The 22646-nt window shown below is 41.3% G+C and overlaps 1 protein-coding gene across 1 annotated transcript; it reads right to left on the bottom strand.

Annotated features, from left to right (window-relative positions):
• Positions 1-18685: 18685 nt before the first annotated feature.
• On the bottom strand, positions 18686-22097 carry CPR5 (protein). Its single transcript, XM_078577085.1, has 5 exons — positions 21766-22097; positions 20698-20754; positions 20573-20608; positions 19882-20469; positions 18686-19427 (listed from the first exon to the last, which is right to left on the bottom strand). The coding sequence occupies exons 1-5, from the start codon at positions 22066-22068 to the stop codon at positions 18897-18899; spliced, it is 1515 nt and encodes a 504-aa protein (XP_078433211.1). The 5' UTR covers positions 22069-22097; the 3' UTR covers positions 18686-18896.
• Positions 22098-22646: the final 549 nt, after the last annotated feature.

Here is a 22646-nt window from a genome sequence, read left to right as displayed (position 1 = left end):
GACGAGTTGAGCTGCTCAAGTGTGCAGCCTCTAGACGTATCCATGCGGTCCTCAGTGCGTCGGATCTCCTCTTTCTCATTGACGAGCCCCATTCTTTCTCCGTCAGTGTCGTTACGTCGTCCCGATCATATCAGGGATGGAGAAGGGGTGTGGGGAGAGTGGAGAAGAAGGGGAAAGGCCCCTGAACAATTCTGCCCTGGGTGAATTTTGTTCAGGGACTTCCCCTATTTATACTAAGTGGGTATTCTTCATAAAAACCCCCAAAACTTAAGTATATCTTCCAACGTCCAAACGACCATTTGCGTGTGACCCTCTAGGCTCATGTATCAGTCTAGTTAACGACTCCAACGGCCCAATAACCTTTATTGACCTTCCAAATTAATTAACTATATCATCATATAGATTAATTAACGTCAGATCGATTTAACCCAATCGATAGGTCGAGACTCCGACACGTGGGGTGCCAAGCTACACCTCGTGTCCTAGAAGATACAAAGGAGTGTGTATCGACTCACTCATGGAACCTGTTCGTCATCGGTTACCGTGTATGTATAATCTCTCATCTACTTGACGCTCCTTGGACGACTTAGGGTATGGTCAACTGTCAAACCCCAATCGGTCATCCGAGTTAGTACTGATGCATTCGGAAATCATCAGAGAACTCTTCTCCGATATTTCACTGCCTTGGCCAAGGACTTCATTGCATCATCTTCCCTGAGCTGTCACCTCTTATACCGAGGGCGGGCGATCCCATCTTGACCACTCAATCTCCTTCGTGTACTTCTTGATGCACCCGAACTAAGACCGTTTAGAATCCCATGATTAGAGACTCGTTGGCGATAGCCAAAGTACAACCGTCCGTCCACAAGACGTCTTTGGTGTCTCAGGTCTAAGGACCACTTACACAACCGTGACGTGAATCAACCTGATTGACAGTTCGGTATAATACCATTCAGGAATTCGTACGGATCGATTCAGTGAACTCTTTCCACTAAAGAGCACCCACTATCTATCCTTAGTGTCGGCACACTAATGGCTACGGGACCGGCCATACTCATCATATGAGTGAGGCTAGATAGTGCTATTCTATCTGGATACTTCGATGTCCTTCTCATGTATCCTTTGAATAGGAATGTTTAGAACACATGCTTAAAGACGAGTGATCTCCGCATTACGATCTCATCATAATTCACTAAGTCCGATCATGTATTCATGGACTTCATTATACTTATCACACGTGCTCTATAATGAATATGTTCTATTAATGAACATGGAACGAGATGTGGAATGTGTGATTGGCTTGCCAGCCACATATATTTCCATCATCCATGACACATCATCAAGGTGATCTAATTGACGTTTGGATTGATTTGCATGATTGGGACAGGATCGAACCAATCGACCTCAATCAAGTTCTGACCAAACCGATCGATCATGATCGGTTTGTAGCATCTGATTGGCCTAGCCAGACCTAGTAGGGTCAGACTGATCGAATCAGATTGAATAAATTCAATCAATCCAAATCAGATCCATTTGATTGATTCTGATTTGATCAGTTTGGCGAATCTCGCACTAATAAATAGAGCCGATCCCGATCGGATTGAGTTGGATAATGGTGATCAAATTGGTTAGACATAAATCAATTGGGAAGGATACGTTCATCCATGTTGGATCAGATCAACCAATCCACAATTGATCAGATCGATCGATCCATTACAGATCAGATCAGTCGATCCCAAACAGATTGGTTTGGCTGATCTTGGTTTGATCGATTTGGTCAATCTTGAACTTATAGGATTGACCAAACTGGATCGAATAGGTTTGGCTGATATGGATCGGGTCAGATCGACTAATCCTTAACAGATCGGTCTAACCGGAATTGATCCGCTTGGATCAACCACACTTGATCGGATGGGCATGCCTAACCCCGATCAAGTCAGTCTGAACAAGACAGATCCCAAACAAGATGGATTGACCAACCCTAATATGGTGGGGACATCTGAGACTGATCAGATCGACCCAAACAACCATAAACGGGTCAGGCCGTGCAACCCCGTACGGGCTATCTCGAGAGCCCCCTACAAATAAGCCTTCTCAAGCCCGCCCACATTGGCTTGAGGGAAATTGAGCATGTAGAACTGATCGACCCCGAGTATGTTGGGCCAGGACAGACATCCCCGACTGGGATGCTCATTGCCCCCCAATAGACAGGAACGACCTGATTGGTGCGGTATATTCTGAGAGGCCTGGACAGTCCCTATGATGGCGCACACCATCATGACTCATCGAAGGAGTCATCTGAGCTGTCGACACCATCATCGATAGGCCGAGTGAAGCATGTTTGTTTATCACATTTTGATTTCCCTCATATTCATTAGTCGCATTTCCTGTTTTTCACATTCGTAAAGTTGTTTTCGTCCCATGGCGATGCATCTGTCGTCTGTTCATATGTCTTCGTCATCATGTGGGGTTCCTTAGTCAGTTTGGACCCCCCTCCCTTGTTCCCTAATTCTCTTATTTTATGTTTTGCCTTTTTCCCCTTTTTATTTTGTAATGGGGGCCCATTATATAAGGGCCCCCTTAATGGACAATTATCCCCCCCTTCCTGTCCTCCTAGGGCCCAATTATCCTCCCCATTTATAAAGGAAGAGGGCCGCCCTAGGAGAAGGTAGACCAGGAAGAATTATTGTGGAAGTATTATTTCAATCTAGTCTGGTCTCACCCCTTTGAGAGAAAGAGAGGAGAGAAGGGGAAGGAAAGGGGGAAGGAGCTTGGTAAGAAGAGGGAAAGATCCATCGCCCTCCCATGATTGTGCCAACCAGACCCAGCGACACGGTTGTGGAGTTGCACCACCATCGCGATCGCATACGTCTATCGCACGGGCACACCGCTCTTGTCCTCGTGATTGCGGCTGGTCAACGCTCGACCCTCACGCAATGCCCGCGATGATGACGTGCAACGGTGCAATAACCCTGGTCTTGCTGACACCTGTTCAGGCACCTTGGATCCCTCAACGACCATCGTGGCTAGGTCCCAAGGGTCCATGAAATTCTGCCGCAATCAGCTTATCATGCGGGCATATTGCGATGGGGGGTTCTTTCTTGGTACAACCGAACTCTGATCAGATCTGTGCAGCTCCGTGAAATAGCGCCGCAGGAGCCAGAAGCTTGTGCGGGGCATTCTTCCGCTCGTGATCACCAGATATGGCGTCGGTCATGGGAAGTTGACTTCCTTTCCAAGTAGTGCTGACCATCAACAGGTCATTTGTCACCTTGCCGAAAGGTGGTCGATCCCGCGCCAACCGCGATTGATGGCTTTCTGGTCGATGCAGGGATAGTGACGCCATTGTTTGCACCTCTTCCCCTAGTGTGCACCACATTGCGTGAAGGACGACCTTTGGTGAAGCAGTCCGAGCCAATCTAAGGATGTCTTCATCGGTCTTAATCTGATAAGCAGCCGCTGTCTGCACTAGAACTCATGCCCCTCCACACTTACTGCTTTTAGGATGACGCCACCTGCAATTCCACCCACCCCGGGCCACACTGACTTGTTTCTTGTGCTGGATCAGGGCATTGGTTTGGCCGAGCCAATGCTGCCTACACCATTGCGCCCACTATCAGACCTGCTTGTGTGGTTCGAGGGGCGCCTCATCCTCGCCCCCGACCTTCCTCCTTTCCAATCTCCGTTACTTTCTCCTGCGCTAGGTCGCCTGTTGAGCTGCCGACGCTCTCTGGCACTTCTCCACCGCACCCGCTCTGACCGCCGCAATTGTCGACGACTCTGCACAACGAGCCATGTGTCAACGACGTACGCCATCCTCCCTCTTGCTCATTACATTACCAGTTGTTGTATACTTTTATATTGACTCCACCGCGCTCGGGCTAGGTAGGTGAGAGAGGTAATTGAGAGAAAACTACAAACACAAGTGAGTGTCTTAACAGTATGGACGAGTCCGTCTGTTACGTGCGATCCCTACAGATTGATTCCATTTAGCCGTAGACGTCTTTGTCCCTTCGACGAGGTTCAAGAGGCCTCCGTCACCATCACCCGGTGACCCTCTTCGGAGCATAGAGCTCAGCGCCTCCCTCGAATCGGAGCCTGCGCGTACGACACGTAGGACGCTTCACTCATTACATCATAGTTACATATACCCGTTTAGGGTTTATCTATCTGGTCGGATGATGACATCGTTGATGTCCAACATCACTACCTCGGTACCCGAGTATCGACTCAGTACCGGCCGGACGACATCCCCGACGACGTCCAGCATCACCCTGGTTGAGAGATGAGACAAGGCTCCCCCTCTACTATGTCTCAATTGATGACATGGGCAGCTCGTGTAGCCGATACCTCACATCATGCTTTTGTCCAACAACTGCATAAGATCACGCTCCCCCTTCCTATGTTGACATGATCTTGACTTGCAGCTATACCATATCAAAGGGGATACGCCTCGTCGACTTGCATCCAAAGAGGAGGTCTAGTAGATGGTGGTTCCTTTCACATTTAGCATGGTAGGGAGATTTACTACCAAGCGTCTCCTCATTGGAGACTGTTACCAATGATAACTCAAAATTTGGAGTATATTAGTAATAAAATAATTACTAATTATATTTTTCAGGTAATTTGAATTAAAAAACAATATTTATAAACCTTACTAGCCTAGGGAGAGTAAGGGTCGATCCTCGGAGAGCAAAGTAATAGTTAGTGGATTTCAAGTTTAAATTATTTTTTGGTAGATCTGTATAAGTTTGTTTTATACTTATAATTTATTACCTATAAAGAAAAGTAACTAGAACTAAGATAATTTATTTAAATATCTAATTAAGAAATTTTATCTATATGAAAATTAATCCTACAAGGAAATATTAGACAAAGTATGATTTTTGGGAATTTTGAAGATTTTTATGGAATTATTTTAAATTTAAAATTAAATAAAAAATAAAATAGGTTTAATAAAATAAATTTAACCATCTAGATATTAGAGGCGTTGGAACCGTCTAGATGTTGGCTAGCTGCTCCAAAACTAACCTGCAGACAATGGTGAACAGATAAGGATGAGGGGAAGAAATATGGACCGAGCCTCTTTTACACACCAGCCAAGGCCAAAGGTGATCAAGACTCTTCCACTTCTCTAGCAGCTCTTGCTCTGGAATGCCCGTGCTCGACCCAACTCTCACTAAAAATAAGAGGACTCAAGAATGATTGCACACAGGCCGCTAAATCATGGATTTAGATTGAAATAAGAGTGAGTATTACAATTGGATTGTGAGGGGTTTATATAGGGACGAGAGAAAAATGATGACCCTTGGATCTCCCAAGGCCTTGAATGGTCCAGATCCTTTCTGCAGCCTCAATCTTGGTGAAGAGATGTCCTCCAATCAGGTTTTAATCCTCTGATTTCTCCTCATCATGGTCACTCACTTCGCTTGCCTTTTTTTTTGAAGATTTAGCCTTAATGAGAATAAAGGCTCATTAAAGTCATGAAATAGTTCATCCAAGTATGCCATTTAGCACCTACTATTTGATCTATCAACCACCGCATTGTTTTTATCTGATTCCAGGTTGAAGAGGACTTCAAGAAGTCTTGGAGCTGCACCGCATTGACGATAAAGGATCCATCATGCATGCATATTCTAGGATAGCAGAGTAGAAAAGCAACTCCAGTGACCATACCCTCATCGTGTTCTAGTGTGGATTTGTTTCCCAGGCCTGCAACCATATCTCTTCACACCCAATGCTCTGGAATCATTGGCCAGCATTGTAAGAAAATTTATGTCTTGATAAAGACATACATCTGTTCAATCACCCTAGATATGCACGCATCTGTGTTGAGATCGACCTTTTGAAACCTCTTCACCGTATGATCCTCATTATGAATAGCTATGAGCTGATCCATCACCTCATTATATAAAAAATTTACCAAAATTTTATACACACTACCCACACGTGTCGGCAAAGGGTGATGCAAGCTACCTCACCAGCTACAACTGAATTTCATCCCCCCTTGCCCTATAATGAGTACATTGTTGAGGCCAAAAACACTCCCCAAGGATGTCACCCTAATTAGAGGTTGCCTTCCACTACACGATCAAACCATGCACCGCAAGGGCAGCCGAGTGCACCGCCCACTCTCGATCAAGCCCATGCTCCTGCCAAGTCTATTTGTACAGCTCAACAGTGGGTGAAGAAGGGTGCTGCCAAGCCTCCCAAAAATCCCCCAAGGCTGAAGTCGTACCATATGCTGCTTTTTCATCGGGCAAGGGCAAAGAGGCTATGGTCCTTGCACCGACCTCCAATGCATTTTTCCTTTTGGAAATATTAGAGGGGCTTGACCTTAGATATCATATCGAGGTAGAGGAGAGTTGCCCTAGTCATGTACCTATTGTCATTAGTCACGCTCCAAGTCGCTCTCCTCTTCACCCTTCTCACCCTTCACTCCTACGTACCTCACCATCCCATGCTGTTAGTCAGTCTCCCCCTAAATCTCTCCAAATATGTACTCCCAGCCTCCTCTCCCCATCCCCCAGCACTAGCCACCTGCCTCATTCATCCAATGTCACAGCCCCTAATCACCCGACACTCCTTCCTGGCCACCCCATGCCCCTACGATATGCACCCACCATCACATCCCCTAGCCACTGGACGCCCCTTCCTCGCCAACCCACGCTTCTTCCCCATCCATCCACCGACACATCCCCTAGTCACCCAATACCCCTTCCTCATCCACCCAACCCACCCATTTCTTTGCATGATTTTGCACCCATCCTATATACCATTTGCTAGGGATGAATACTTGACCAACCACCAAGCATCTATCCCTAGCGATGATACTTAAGAGGATACCATTAGACTTGCCTCCACGAGCTTGGAGGGGTATGATGCCTCCATATCTGAGGTTTAAAATATTGACACTAACCATTCCCTCGGTCACCACTAGGATACCCCACACGTATGGCGCATCTATAACACCCGATCACAGGCGCGCCACACGAGCCAATAGTTCAATAATTCCAAGTCAATTTGGAATTGTAGAAAGATTAGCAAGCCTATCACTCAGTCCCATCTTCTTTCACTCATCAATAAGAGAAAAATGAGGAATAGTTGGTCTTATTGAGCCAATGACTACATCGGATAATACCCAATCCGTCATGAGTACACTCAGAATGGATAATGTCTACTATCACTCCTCGAATAAGTTGTGGTTATTTTCAATGAGAGATTATTCGTTGGAATTTCTTGTTGAAGGGACTCGGTGTGTTACCTTCCTCTGTTAGATGAACTTGATCGTAACCACAAGAAATAAATCCTACTGAGACGTAAACCCTTGGTAGAGAGGAGCATAGCGATAACAACATTGCAAAATGTAATAATACAACAACTGAAATGGGGAGATGATGGAACTTGATGGGTCGTAGACCCAAAGTCCATGGCAAAGGGGAATCAGCATGTCAATGAAGATTTTTGAGACGAGGGGGGGGACACACGAGGTAGGGCGGTTGGGCGGCCTGGCTATCACATAAGTGTCAAGTCGACAGATGTGAGAGCACGAGGCACAAGGAAGCACAGGCTAGCAAACCCATTGGCGTGGGAAGGCGCGCAACAGCCGCAATGGCCGCTCTAATGTGTAGGATGTGCGCGCGTTGCATTGCACAGGTGCAGCAGTGTGTGTGCGCGGTGGTGCCCTGGCTGGGCAGGGCCGTGCGAATAGAATGAGGATGCCTCGTGGGGAGCACTAGATGGCATTCAGGGCACCGCCCTGAACAGCACAGATGATTGTTCTTGGATAGAACGCAAGTGGAGTTGGTGTGTGGACTCATCAGATGTGGGGTTTGGCACATGTTGGCAGTGGGTGTATGTGTGGTGGCGCTCTGGCTAGGTGTGGCATTGTGGTTGGAACGAGGATGCCCCGTGAGCGCACTGGGTGGTGCACATGCCAAGATCCATTAAAGAACGTCATTCTTGGATTTTGGATATCCAGAGTCGATTGGGTGGCGACGTTCAAAAAGACCCTTCTCGACCCCCTAGGGGAAGGCTAAAGTTGAGATGGCGGCGATGACCCGCGATTTCCCCACGGAGTGATCTCAACGTAGTGGAACGGCGTCATGTTGAATGCGATCCCATGATCTATACTAGAAAACTGTAAAGTAACTCCCAAAGGGAGGTGGCAAGAGCCCAAGTGAATAAGACTGTTAAATTTCCAATTGAACTCCAAGGCTTCTTGGGCATGTCGTCCCTTTATATAGGGGAGGGAGGATGCCCAAATGGGCAGAAATAGGGGAAAACCATCTCGTGATAGGTTTTCCCCTTAAACGTACATCAAGCAACATGAAAGAAACTAACAATGGACGAGCCCAAACACGACGGTCCAATCTGAATCGTTCAGGAGAAAAATCAAAATACAAGAAAATAAATGCATGGCTCACAGTCGTTGACTATGTGGAGTACTTGAAATCGAGGTCGTGGACGTCAGCTCGGGCTTCACGGGGAGGTTGCTGGCATCGTGTGTTCTGGCTGGCGCAATGATCCCCCATCAACTAGAGTCTGTCAGCCCCCTTTTATTTTCAAGCCATGAGGCTCGAGCATGAAGCTTTTCACAAGTTTGTGCGACACCACTCGCACAGAGAGATTTCTACATCGCTTATGGAGAACTTCAGTTATCGACTAAGGAATCTCAAACTCCATTTGAAATGGTGGAATAGGCATGTATTTAGGGATGTGCCTGCACAAATGGAGGCACTCAAGACAAAGCCTGCAACAATTGAGTGACAACTTTAGGGACCTTGGACTAATGTAGTTGGGCAGCACACGATTCAGATTATCAAGCAACTTGAGGAGGCCATATGATGATAGGAGATGGCTTTAAGAAGGTGATAGAAATACATATTTTTTTCACACCTCGATTACTCATAGAGCTCAACCTAATTATACAACCCTATTAGGGGCACATAATCAGGATCTAGAACAGTTAGCGACATACTTTAGTTCCGTTTTACCTCATATTTGACTAAGGTGACCAAGGATCTATTAGCCTCCATCCCACACTTGGTGATCGACCACAAAAATTTCATACTTATGGCCCCTCCTACGCACGCAGAGATCATATTGATGGAGGAGCTCTTTAGCCAATCATTCACATAAGCGACCGCCCGAAAACTCATCCAACCATATTATTCGAAAAGAGGTTGCCCAATCATCTCACATGCTCTATTCGCGCATGATGTTATTTTTTTCCTCAATGGATCCAACTTATAAAACAAATCCTCACGAGCTTCCCGTTGATTGCTCTAGCGGTACGCTCGTTATTCCTCATTGTCCTTCACCCTATGAAGAGCTTGTGCCTGCATTTCCTATGGTCGGGTCACCAAAGAGGGAGGCCATAGATACCATTGGGTCTCTTGGCAGAAAGCATATCAACTAATGGATGAGGGGGGTCTAGGGATCAGGCATCTTCAACACATCTAAGACATGCTTTAGAAGAGGCTTGTGTGACGTATGCGTACCATTAGCCCCCCATTGGGGTGCTTCAAATCGGCCAAATACAATGAGTAGGCTCGTAAGGAGTCGAATATCAAGGGCCACAAAAGGTGGCATACTTGGCAGAGTCATTGGCTAGAGATATCCAATGAGACACATTGGCACATCAGCCAAGGTATGATTAGTGCTTGGTATGATACTTGGCTCACCGATACATCCTTAGCTCGCCACCCTAACTTTGTCCACAATTTCCAAAGGTTGACAGTGGCACAATTGCTAACAAGGAGTGTGCGACTCCTATGGGAGCAACATGACCTTCCATTAGATTTCTTACCACACGCTATGGCTATGGCTATTGCAATAGGGACCTTCGTAGATCACCATATATGGACACTCACGCTGGATGGGAATTTCTCATGCCGATCGTCTTGGGATCACTTTTGAGAGAGATTCTGTACACAAACTTGGGATTGACGTATCTGGCAACCGGCGATTATTACTCGCGCCTCATTCTCCCTTTGGAGATTAATGCACCGTGGCCTCCCTATTGATGATCGAGTGAATCGTATTGGTCACTCACTTAGTTTGCGCTCCCATTATTGCGCAATCTCTCCTCAAGTTAAGACTATGGAACATCTTTTCTTCCATAGTGAGATTGCTATGGACTGCTCGTACCAATTTACTCACCACAGGTGTCCGCTCTTACGCACCCATAGTACGCACCCATAGAGTGTTTTCACAAGATCTTTATCTTGTCAACAGGTTCTAAACCTAGCCCCTATCTACACATCATCATAGCATACTTGCAATGGGAACTAAGGAAAAGGTGAAATTCTTCTCTTTATGTAGGGTCTACCATGAGAGCATTGGACATCACGCAACACATCAAGAAATGGTCGCAAAGAATGCACCATTTTATACTGCCCATTGCTCGATGCTCCCCACTTACATAAGATACACTTCGCACCTAGGGAATCCTGGTGGCTTTGACTTCCATCACCACTTGGCTATAGATTGTCTTTCGGCACCCACCGCCAATAGGCTTTGTAAAGCCTAATGTGGATGGTGCTGCCAAAGGGAATCTGGTCCTAGAAGGTGGAAGTGGTATCCTCCAAGACCACATAAGGAATATCATTTTTGCTTTCTCATCTTTCCATGTAATATAGACCAATACAACAACCGAAGCTATGGCGATACATGATGGATTGCTCCTCTATGAAACCTTAGCAATATCATCCTAGAATCGGACTCAAAGTTGTTGGTCAACATGGTTCGTGTAGGCTCATGCTCCCAGTGGCATCTCCAAAGAGTCTGGCAAGGCATCACACAATGTCATACACGCTTGACCAGCATTCATCATTAGTTGCGCAAGGTGAACGAGACAATAGATGCCCTTGTCAACTATGTGGTATGCTCTCACACCCCCTCCCTCTACATCACTTGGCAAGACCTTCCTCCAAAGGCTCGCGGCTGTCATCGCATTGAGAGCGGCTTGCCCTCTCTCCTCACGCGTCGCATCCCATCGAATGTTGGCTCTCGCAAGTGGCCTATTGCATGGGGCGCTAGAGGCCTGAGTGCACGACCTCTCGCCTAACTATTGTACCCTTTGTGCACCCCCATGATGATATATGCTCATGGCATGAAGACCACTTATACTCCATGCATCACTGCCTCCAAGGGACACGAGCACACTATGGGCGCCTGCGGCCTTCTTCGAAAGCTGAAATGGTATTACCTTTGCATCTTTTTCTTTTTTGCATCATGGGCATGGACGAGTAGGGTTTGGGTGTAATTAGGACATTTACGCTCACTTCATGCCTGAAAATGCTTATAAACACTTCACTTAATAAATAAAACCCCTTTAGATGGCATTGAGGGCACGATTGGATTGGTCTAAAGGCACAACCCTTGGGTTGGCTGCACTCGGTAACGTGTTTTTTGCCAATAAATAAAAAAAGACAAATTATCAAAAACATAAGTGATTAAAGATATTTTAGTCCCCCAAAAGTCTTAAACATCATAATGATGGAGGTATGGATTGTTTAAGGATTGATCTAATTATCTAAGGGAGTCCTACTATGAATACCCTCCCTCGGGTTGTAGGACTTCATTAGTACAAGACATAAAATTGCCCCCCCCCAATGGAAGTCCCTACCACTTTCTATTGTCCTATATTACTGCCCACTCCTGTTTTCACCTCTTTTGCTGTCAAACGCTTCGGCTGCATTGGATCGACCTCCTCGCTGAGATCATGCAGAGATCGTGCCTCTAGGTGATGTGTTTCTCAACTCAGGTAGGGTTTCTTGTACTCCCTAGACTTTTGGTCTACACAAATTCTCCAGTTCACAAATAATCGACGACCCAAACTGAATGTTTATTTCACTTTGATATTTGACCTTAGGCTTAGGTTTGACCTTGACTTAACTTGACATTGATGTACGGTTGAAATTTTTCTTGATTAGCCTATACTTATGAAACCTTGGATAATGTTGACCTTGACTGTTCACTATAGCCTTTGTTCAATTTTCAGAAAGAGTTATCAAGTATTCAACAATCAGAAGATATTTAATTAATAATCAAGAAGATACATGATCGATTGAACAATAGAAATGAAGGTTCTGTAATATTCCGAAAGGGTGCAGAAATATCAAGAATTAACGGTTAATAAAACAGGGATAGTGATTAATGCAGTGATATATATATATAAACAACCAATCTTGTTCAATACAGCTTATAATATTTAATTAGAAGTTAATCAATAAGATAAATACACCTTGATAATTGTATAGATTGAAAGAGAAGAAAAAGATAAAGAGGGAAAATATAATTTTTGGGGAGGAAGTAGGATGATCAGGAAGAAAAAATGAACGGGAAGATAGTGATTGATCGGGAGAAGAAAATTGTGATCAGGAAAAGACAACTGATTGGTAGAAAGAAGACTGATCGGGAAACAGATTGATGGTGAAAAAATATTGAGTGGGAATAGAAACATTGATTGAGAATAAACTTTGGGGGAAAGAAAAACTGAATGTAAATGCCATAATAAAGTGATTGAATGGGGAGAAATATTGAACGAGAAATCTAAATAGCTGTATGATGGAAATAGGGAAAACTCTGTGATAGTCAGATGAATCAATGTGGATCAAGAAATGAACGAGATGGCAAACAAAAAACAACGATAATGCTTTTATATGTCAAAGGGGAAGGATGTGTCTTTTTTAAGCAATAATTGGTTTCTAATAATTTAAACTAGGATCAGATATTGGAAAACGAAAAACCAATGATTTGTTTTTATTCCTTCAAACCAGAAAGAGATTCAAAAATAAAAACTACCAACCCATGATGAATGTGAAGGTTGAGAAGATCAATCAATACAGATCACACTTTCTTGTATGGCTGCCACTAAGATCTTCACTGAGGAGCTTCTTGGAACCTTTTGAGAGCTAAAATATGTACATTGAAGGGGGGAGAGAGAGAGAGGAGGCTGGGAAGAGGTAGGTTTTCTTTTAGTAATCATATTTTACTTTGTTTCCATTTATTCTCAGGTAATTTAAGCATTTCTTTATCCAAACCGAAACATGATTCAAATTTGAAATTAACCTGTAAGAATGAGTTAGAAAATTTTCTCAATTTTTACCACTCATACGATCAGGAACACACTAGAAATTTCAAATTATACATAGACTAATTGATGTATAACATTTATCAACTTATGAATAAAATTATGAGATGAACTTAAACAATGAATCAACTTAGAGAGCATTACATCAAAATAGCATAAGTCAACCGATATGATAGGTTATAATTCTTAATATAAGTGGAAAAAAATTATTTTAAAATGTATAAATATTATATAGTTTTAAACAAATAATTTAAATATATATTCTAGAAATTTTATGTTATTGTGGGGAAATTCCATAGTAATTTTGGGCCTAATATTCAGGCATGATATGTCTATTTAATTAAACAAATAATAATATATAATAAAATGTTTCTCCATGAATAATGATAATATGTAAAAAAAGGATAGCATGCATTATATCACCAACTCGTATTGATAAAGTGGTGATAAATAACATGTAATTGCATGATGTGAATGCATATTATTAGTCATCATTCCCCTTTATTTGACTCTTCATCAGAGATCTCATTTTCATAAACTTTATACTTTTAACATTACTTTCAACCAACTATATAAGTTTATGAGCATTTTGAAGCTCTCTCTATTTAGACTTGACCACATAGGCTATAAAAATCAGGGCTGTAATTCAGCTAGTGCGTGGGATGAGCCGCATCTTTCTTTTGTGGGCTCCATTAACCAGAACAGACTACATACAAGTGCTCTCCAAACCGTGCAGGATAGCCACCTATCACACGGCTCTCAAACCCCGGTGGTTTCGAAGTAAAAGCGCTTGAAAACAACCTTATCCCATAGAGATGCTCCTCCCTCTCTATGTTGACCTAGGAAGCCTCTCAATGTCAAACCTGACTTTGTTTAGCTAGTGCTTTCTTTCAGAACATTTGGTTACGAAAGTCAAGCTAGTTCAGCATCATAAAAAGATATAACTGGAGGGGTGACTTAAGGAGAGGAGCGGAGAGGAGAGGAGAGGAGAGGAGAGGAGAGGAGCGGGTCACGAAGAATTCTGTGACCCTTGACTTGAATTTATTGAAACCGATTCATCTTTATTTGTGCCCTAACTAATACAATCCTTTTCCATATTATAGAGTAGTGTGATCTTCAAAAGAGGACTATTATAGACCATGAATACATGATTTGTGTTTGGTGGTCCTTAGACCTAAGATACCCAAGATGCCTTGTGGATAGGCGATTGTACTTTCATTATGACCAAAGTGTTCCTAACCATGTAGTTAAAAAAACTCTTAGTTGGGGTGCAGCAAGGTCACAAAGATGATTGAGTGGTCAAGATGGGATTGTCTGTCATTGGTATTATAGGAGACAACACAAGGAAGATGATTCAATGAAGTCCTTGGACAAGGCAGTGGAATATCATAGAAGAATTCTCAGATTATTTCCAAATGCATCAGAAATAACTTGTCTTGTTAGGGTTTTCCAGTCGACCATACCCAAGGTCATCCTAATAGCATCAAGTGGACAAGGGAATATATATACACAGTAACTGATGATAGACAGGTTCCATGAGTGAGTTGATAAACGCTCGTTTGTATCTTCTTGCTCTCATAATGCAGCTTGGCACCCCAGAGGTTGGAGACTCAACTTATTGATTGGTTTAAATTGATGAAAATCTACAGTTTTAATTGCATGTTATCATAGCGCATTTTATTTGCACTAAAATGATTATAATTTCATGTTATCATAGTAAAAATGAAACAAATCTGTATTTAGTATCGTCTCCCATTTTTCTGATTTTTACTTATTTCTATGGATTTTTATTATTGAAATTATTATGAGGATAACATGAAGAAAATGGCCCTAAAACTGCTCTCGGTAGTTTCTGCAGGCGTAAATTTCCAATTTTATTGAAGTTTTTGGTATTTTAACTTGTTTTGGAGGAATAGAGGGCTTTTCACAATTTTTCAGGTGAAATAGGAGTGGAGGAGCATCAAATATTTCTTAGACCGGCATCCAAATAAAATTTTGCAAAAGCGGAGGGGTTTAATACAATTTTTTGGAGAGAGAGAAGGCCAAGAGGATCAAACCCCTTAGTTTGCTGCATATTTAAACCTTGTTATCTGAAGATCCAACCATTGGATTAAGCTCAAATTTTGAGGGCTTGTTCAGCATTGTATCATCTTTACATTTTTATGGAGCGATTGACAATCTACACTCAAAGGGGAGCTCTAATTGGATCAACTTTTTCCCTGGTATTTTATTTTATTTTCCGTTTCCTTCTTCATTGATCTTGATTTGTGTTCTCCTAAATCACCTTGTCTAGGGCGAAATGTACTAGCCCTTGTCTCGATTCAAGAAGGAAGTTAGCTAATGATCCCAATCTACTATTAGATAGAAGAATACTCTAAAAAATAAATGGATTATTTATTCCTTACTTTACCCTAAAATCCCACATTCTTCATCAACCATTATTGTTTTAGAACCCTATATTGAGTACCCTCCTTATCTAATTACACTTCTGATTATGGATCTTGTTTTGAGGATCAGGTTGAATGAAGTGAGGAACTATATTCTATTCATATTCTCTCATCTCTCCTACCTCTCTCTTCTCAATTCTTTTGCCTTATGATCTCGAATGATCTACCCTTTTATTTAGACCGGAAATCAATAGAGATCATCCCTTTATAAACTTGGAGACCTGATCTTCCCTGAAGATTGTATCTAATCAAGATTAAATCTACTAAAACTCCATTCTAATTAGCATGAATTAAATACCTGAAATCTGTTTCCTTGTGGATGACCCCTCTACTCATCATTTACATCGTACAATAGAGAGTTCCTTATAAATACTATGGTATAAGTTGATACAAACTATGATAGTAATTAACCGAGTTAATTATACTAAAATTAAGCTTATCAATTGACCCATCACTAACTAATATATATGATGATATAATAAATTAATTTGGAATATCAAAAAAGGTTATCAAGCATCTGAAGTTGTTAACTAAGCTAATACATGGGCGTAGAGGATCACACATGAATGGTGATTTTGGACGTCAGAAATACACAAAGTTGGAGGGTTTTATAAAAAAATCCACTTAGTATAAATCTGGAAAGGCCCTAAACACAATTCAACCAAACCAGAACTTTCCAAGATCTTCCCCTTCTTCTCAATTCTCCCTCTAACCCCTCTCCATTCCCAACTCGATTGGGGCGGCGTAACGATGAAGCATAAATGGGGTTCATCAAGGTGAAGAAAGAGATTTGACATGTCAGGGATCACATGAATATGTCTAGATGCTACACCCTTGAGGAGCTCAACATTTCTCACTTAAGGACATAAGAAAGCACTCGAGGACCTGATCTGATTTGTGCCCAAGTGATTTGATCGGTGGGTTTCGCCTGTAGTTAGGATTTTGTTCTAAGTCATTAACTACAAGAATCATTTACATTTCATCAAGATCAGGTCCATAGAAATCAGGCTTGTCTTTTTAATAGTTTTCCTTTGCGTGTGTTACTTTTGGCTATTGAATGGCTCATCCATTGCACATCCATTTATATATGGAGGGATTGGATGAAGAAAATTTCCTCAACATACCTACACTAGCCAAATATTATTAAGGCCCAGAATTGATGCAAAACTCCAAGCCATCATATCCAGCTCCTCCTTTAACCAAGTAGGTCATCATCATTTCTATTCCACTAATTTAATTTAACTGACTAAAAATTAGTAAGTAGGACTTAAGGACTTCTAGTTGATTCAATGTAAAGAAAATAAATAAGGTGTGAATAATTGAATTCGTATGATTATAGATAAAATACATCAATATGAACCAAGAAATCATATTCATCATATGTTAATTACTTGAATATATGTTATTGTCATGGACAAGGACTTCATCGCATCATTTTCCTTGAACCATCTCCTCTTAGACTAAGGGTGAATTGTCTCATCTTGATCACTCAAACATCCTCGTGAACTTCTTCATACAACCGAACTAAGATAATTTGGAATTCCATGATTAGGAATTTGTGGGTCATAGTCAAACTATAATTATCCATCCACAACGGCTTTGGTATCTCAGGTTTATGGACTGCTCACACAACCATAATGTGAATCAACCTAATTGAAATTTTGGTATAATTGTATTCAGGAATCCATACGGGTCTATTCAATGAACTCTTTCTGCTAAAGGGCGGCCAATGTATGTCTTTAGTGTCTCCACACTAATGGTTATGAGATCTGCCATACTCCTGATATGAGTAGGACTAGATTCTGTTATTCTATATGGATATTTAATGTCAATCTCATTAGATTGATCTTGCACAATCCTTTTTCCCCATGAGGGGCATGATGTCACAAGAGGTATTCAAAATAACATATATATCATGAATATTTAAAAATATCAAATGCTATCTAATCAAGTGTATATAACATTAAAATTAGTTGTAAATGTTGATTACATTTGATCGTATGCTCAAAATAAGGAAAATATACGAAAATCCCATGAAAATGATTTTTTCTTGAATTTGGATGAATAGTGTTGGGAATTTCAGTAATCTTCATCAACCAAGAAATCATATATTCAAGTAATTTATAAAACATCATATTGAGTTTAATATATTAAATTAATATTAAGTTAATATATTTTAATATATTAAAATCAATTGAGAAATGACCTTTTAAATTCCTCAACTTTGAATAAATCTTTTCACGGTTAAACTTGTCTTATTCTGAAAGTTTTGAGTAATTCAGAAATTAATTTAATATTATCCTGTATTTTAAGGTATGTGCATAAATTAAAGAACGTTGATCTTAAATAACATCTTAATTTTTTATTTCCATTTGATCCCTTGAAAATTACAACAACATGTTCTTGCGTAAGAAATAGATATTGGAAAGTACCCATGAGGAACCGAGTAATTGTTTCTAAAATTTTAATCCATTTCTGAACTGATCAAGGTTCTTAAATCACCATCGGTTATAATGGTTTGATAATGATTTGATTCAGTTCCGAGTTTATATGGGTCATGTCGCAATGAAACTAATTCAGAATGTGTAGAATTCATAAAAATAAGCTCCATCATGTTAATGTATACGTCACAAAATTTGTAATTCAGAATTCCTTGACATAATGGAAATATGGAAATATCGCACTTGATATTGCGTTACTTGATATTAAAGTTGATCAAGGAAAAAGCATGACAATGTCATTAAATATGCGTAGCTACAATCTAAACATAAGCATCAAACTCATTAACATAATTTCAATTTATCAAGCTTTGCTCCATCGTTGGGTTAGTAGAATGTGTCGAAAGTATAAACAATGGCAGAAACAATTATTTGAAGTAAATGGCAGATGGATAGAAATAGCAGCGCTTCAAAGGACCTTATTACGATTGACGTTGTGCTTCTGATTATCTTATCATAAAAGGTAAAACCATGCTCAGATAAGAGAGTAAAAGATTCATGCACTCCACACTAATTTTGGCATAAGTCTGCCTTATGTAAGTAATGACTAAATCTTCTTACAAAATCAATAAGAGGCAAGGGAGGTCATTATAATAATCAGTGAATTGCTCTTGCTCGGCTCATTTGGAAAATATTTGAAGTAAAAAAATAAAATTTTCATTACAGACAAATAATCAACTCACATGATATTCTACTGACGATATTACAATCTCCGTGAGAAATTTCACAATAATGATTAACTTACACTTCCAGTGTAGACAGACATCCGTTGATTTTGACCGTCTTTGACTTATTCTCTAATTAATCCACACATCTGAGAGTCCATGCTCTGACTTATACCACCTGAAAAGGTCAATCTTCCTCTCCATCCAATAAAGACCACAGCTTGCTGACCAGGTGATCTTCCCATTCACTGAGAGAAGCAAATGGAATCAAACCAGACAGCACAGGCAAGACCAAGACCAAGGTACCGAAGAAGGCAGATTTTCGTATCCAGTAAGGCATCACAATCCTTCGATCATGAACGGTTATGATAACGGGCCCATGCAGGACCCAATATATAATGCCCGGAAAGGCATTGACCATAAAATGCAGCAAGCAGAGGGTTTCCCAGTAAAAAAGCCAGCAGTTTCCACTTCCCCCCAACGTGTCCACGCAGAACTTGCCAGCGGCTCCGCATATTGCTCCAAGGATTATGATGATGAAGGTCACTGGCATGGCCGTCCCAGTTGACGAGGACCGGAGAAAAGCCGAGTAAGCAACTGATAAAATCATCAGCACCCCAAAGCACATCCGGCTGATGACCACCACTTGGCATCTTAGAGAGAGAAAGCCCGAGTTGAAGGATGACACCTGTTTTGGAATCCACCATTGCTTGGGTTCCTGAAAAAAAAAACCAGTTCTTGGTTTGAGCATCTCAAATTCCTGGTAGGGTTTGACAGGTCCCGACAAGATTGATGCAGGATGTTGGTGGAGACACTGAAGACTAGTTGACCATCCATAGATAATGTCATCAACATCAACCATCCAATGGTGCGAGTTATCGTCAAGGTCATCATCAGCCACCCAAATCTTTGTCAGCGTGATGATGGTGGTTGATCCCTGACTCTGTCATCGTCAGCATTACGATGGCAGTCGAAGCAATGTTGAGGCTGCAGTCAACCATCAATGACAATCATTCAGGACACCCAGTCAACTTCATTGTCATCGTCAACCACCCCAGAAACTGCCCAACTTCATTGTCAATGTCAGAGTCAATGAGGTTCGATGACACTGACCAGTACCAAACCCTATAACTGGTTATTGGAGAAGAAAGTGTTCGAGTAAAAGGGTTAACCTTGGAGACGGAGTTGCAGGATTGAGTAGCTTCTGATATTCTCTTGAAAGAGAAAGTGTATGCACCATATAGGAGAAGACCACACATCAGGATGAGGCCTGCAATTAGGAGATCTAAGCAGGTTTTAACCAGGTCTCCATGTCTGGTATCTTGTATCTTTGACTTAAACTTCTCTTCTTGGAAAGCTGACTTTGCTACGCTCATGGAGATCTTCACTCTCTCCAAAAAACTGGCATATGAGCTGAGATACAGCTCTGACTTCTTCAGCTTCAGTTTTTCCATGGTGAGGCCAATCTCTAATGCTTTGAGATCATTGGAACGGGCCTGCTCAACCACAGACCTCTCCAAGGTGGTCAATGTGGATTGATCAAACCCCGAACGGGGTCGACTCAGAGGCCGAGTCAACTGTCTCCCCACAACGATTTGATCACAGGGTGGGTCAAAAACGTTGACCTCTTGCCTGAGTTGTGAAGGAAAAGTAGGCTGCTCTTCGTGGGTTTCCTCTTTTATTGTTTGCAGTGTCTTTAATGTGCTGGAGAAAGATTTTTGGAAATTCCCCATGAATTTATCAAATCGGTTTCCATACACCTGCAAGTAAAAATAAAGAAGTGAAACTTCTATTAAAAGCATGAAGATGGACAAGAATGATTTAAAAATACAGAGAAAATAGAGATAAAGATATTCCCCTTACATCCTCGACAGCCTCCCTCACAGCCAAGCTGCAGATCTGAGTCAATTTTTGAAAATTAATACATATTTAATACGAATTGACAGAAAAAGCTAATGAAGAAATCATTGTACAGGTATGAAACTGACCGTTGAGAGGCGTCCTGCTTCGACCTTTTCTCCGTCGATAATTTTCCTGTCAAGCACCTGCGAAGAGTAGGACATAGCATACATATATCAATGGGGGAGCTTTAATAAATCGGTAAATTTAAAGATAAAGGGAATCATTGAAAGGGTAGAGATATTATTAACTTCATCCCTCTAAAAAGAAAATTGGTCTCCAAACTCCCATTAAAAGGATCCTTTTAAAATTCAGAACAAAATCCATAACGTTTTTAAAATTATGAAATATCTCTAATAATGGTATGCCTCGTAAAATTGCATTCAAATTATGAAATATCTATCTTGGTCCTTCCCAGGTAAGTAGAGTTCCCGAAGTCAGGGCAGAATGAAGTTCGCATTGACAAAATAAAAAATCAATTTTTCACGCTCAGATTGCAACGGTAGTAAATACTACTAATCCCATTTTGTAAATTATCAGATCAACCCTCAACGTTTTTCGCAGAAACGCGAATGATAAATCCAAGCCAAGCATGACCCAAGTTGCAGAACAAGAATCAGTGTACAATATTAAAATCCCATTTCAGAAATTATCAGATCACGCAAGTGATAAATACACACCCAGGACTGATCCCATTTTCAGTATAAGAAGATTTTTACTCCATAAAAATGGCAAGAACAAGCAAATTTCCACGCTCAACTCGACATCAATGAAAATCATTAAAATTCCATTTCAGAAATTATCAGATCAAATTCCAAAGTCTAACGAAAACCCGCAAGGAAAGAAATGCAAGAGATAAATACACGCCCAGGACTGAACCCAATAAGCAGAAAAATAACAGTTTTACTCAACAAAAAGGGCATTAAAATCAGATTCAACCAAAAGCTACAACAAATAAACCAACCTGGGCAACAATCCTCAGAAAGAACATATTTTTTCATGACATTTTTATGTACTCAAGAACTTCTTACGCTAAAAATCCAGCGTTGGCATAAAAATCCAAAGACTAACCCATTTCGCAGAATCAAAAGAATTTTACTTCTTAAAAAGGGACATAAACAAGAAATTCAGACATGGGTTTCCACCAGTAAACCAACCCGGGCAACGACGGCCGCAAAGGACATGCCGAGAGGGAGAGCGAGGTCTCTGATATCGTCCTCTCCGCCACTTCCCAGCGCAGAACTCTCATCCTTCCGCCGCCGGCGCCGCCAAAGTCGCAATCCACGGGATCTCTTCTGACGATTATACAAAGAAGAAGAAGAAGAAGAAGAAGAAGCAGCAGATTGTGAAGATGAAGCAGCGAACGTCGGTGAAGGAGGAGGAGAAGAGGAAGATGTCGAGGGTCTTGCACAGTTGCCCTCTTTCTCCTCTGCAGCAGAGGATGTCAAAGGACCCTCCATTTTCCTCAAAGACTCCAACTTTGCTTTCTTCCACTTCCTATATATTAGACCCTGTGAGAATTTAGAATCAACCCCTCGAGACTGTTTGTCTTTTGTCTTCGAACTCTTCTTCTTTGTCAATATCAAGTGAGATTTTAAAATCAAACGTTAGAGACTGTCTTACTTTGTCTTCAAACTCTTCTTCTATGTCAATATCAAGTGAGAATTAAAAATCAAACCCTGGAGACTCTTACTTTGTCTCCAAACTCTTCTTCTATGTATATTACCAAGCATGAATTTAAAATAAACCCTGGAGGCTGTCTTACTTTGTTGTTTATCTCTTCTTCTATGTCAATTAGCAAGTAAGAATTTAAAATCAAACTCTGGAGACTGTCTTACTTTGTCTTCAAACTCTTCTTCTATGTCAATATCAAGTGAGAATCTAAAATCAAACCCTTGAGACTGTCTTACTTTGTCTTTGAACTCTTCTTCTTGATGGATATTATATGGTCGTCAAGCCAAATAACACCACCATGTTATTTCAGATCATTCAATAAAATATTTATAATGAGGTCCATGAATACATTTAATGACCTAAT

This window comes from Wolffia australiana, chromosome 6 (assembly GCF_029677425.1).
Source record: "Wolffia australiana isolate 7733 chromosome 6, ASM2967742v1".
NCBI classification, from domain to species: domain Eukaryota; kingdom Viridiplantae; phylum Streptophyta; class Magnoliopsida; order Alismatales; family Araceae; genus Wolffia; species Wolffia australiana.
Note: the sequence above shows the minus strand (reverse complement) of the source record. Positions and strands in the feature narration are given on the sequence as shown.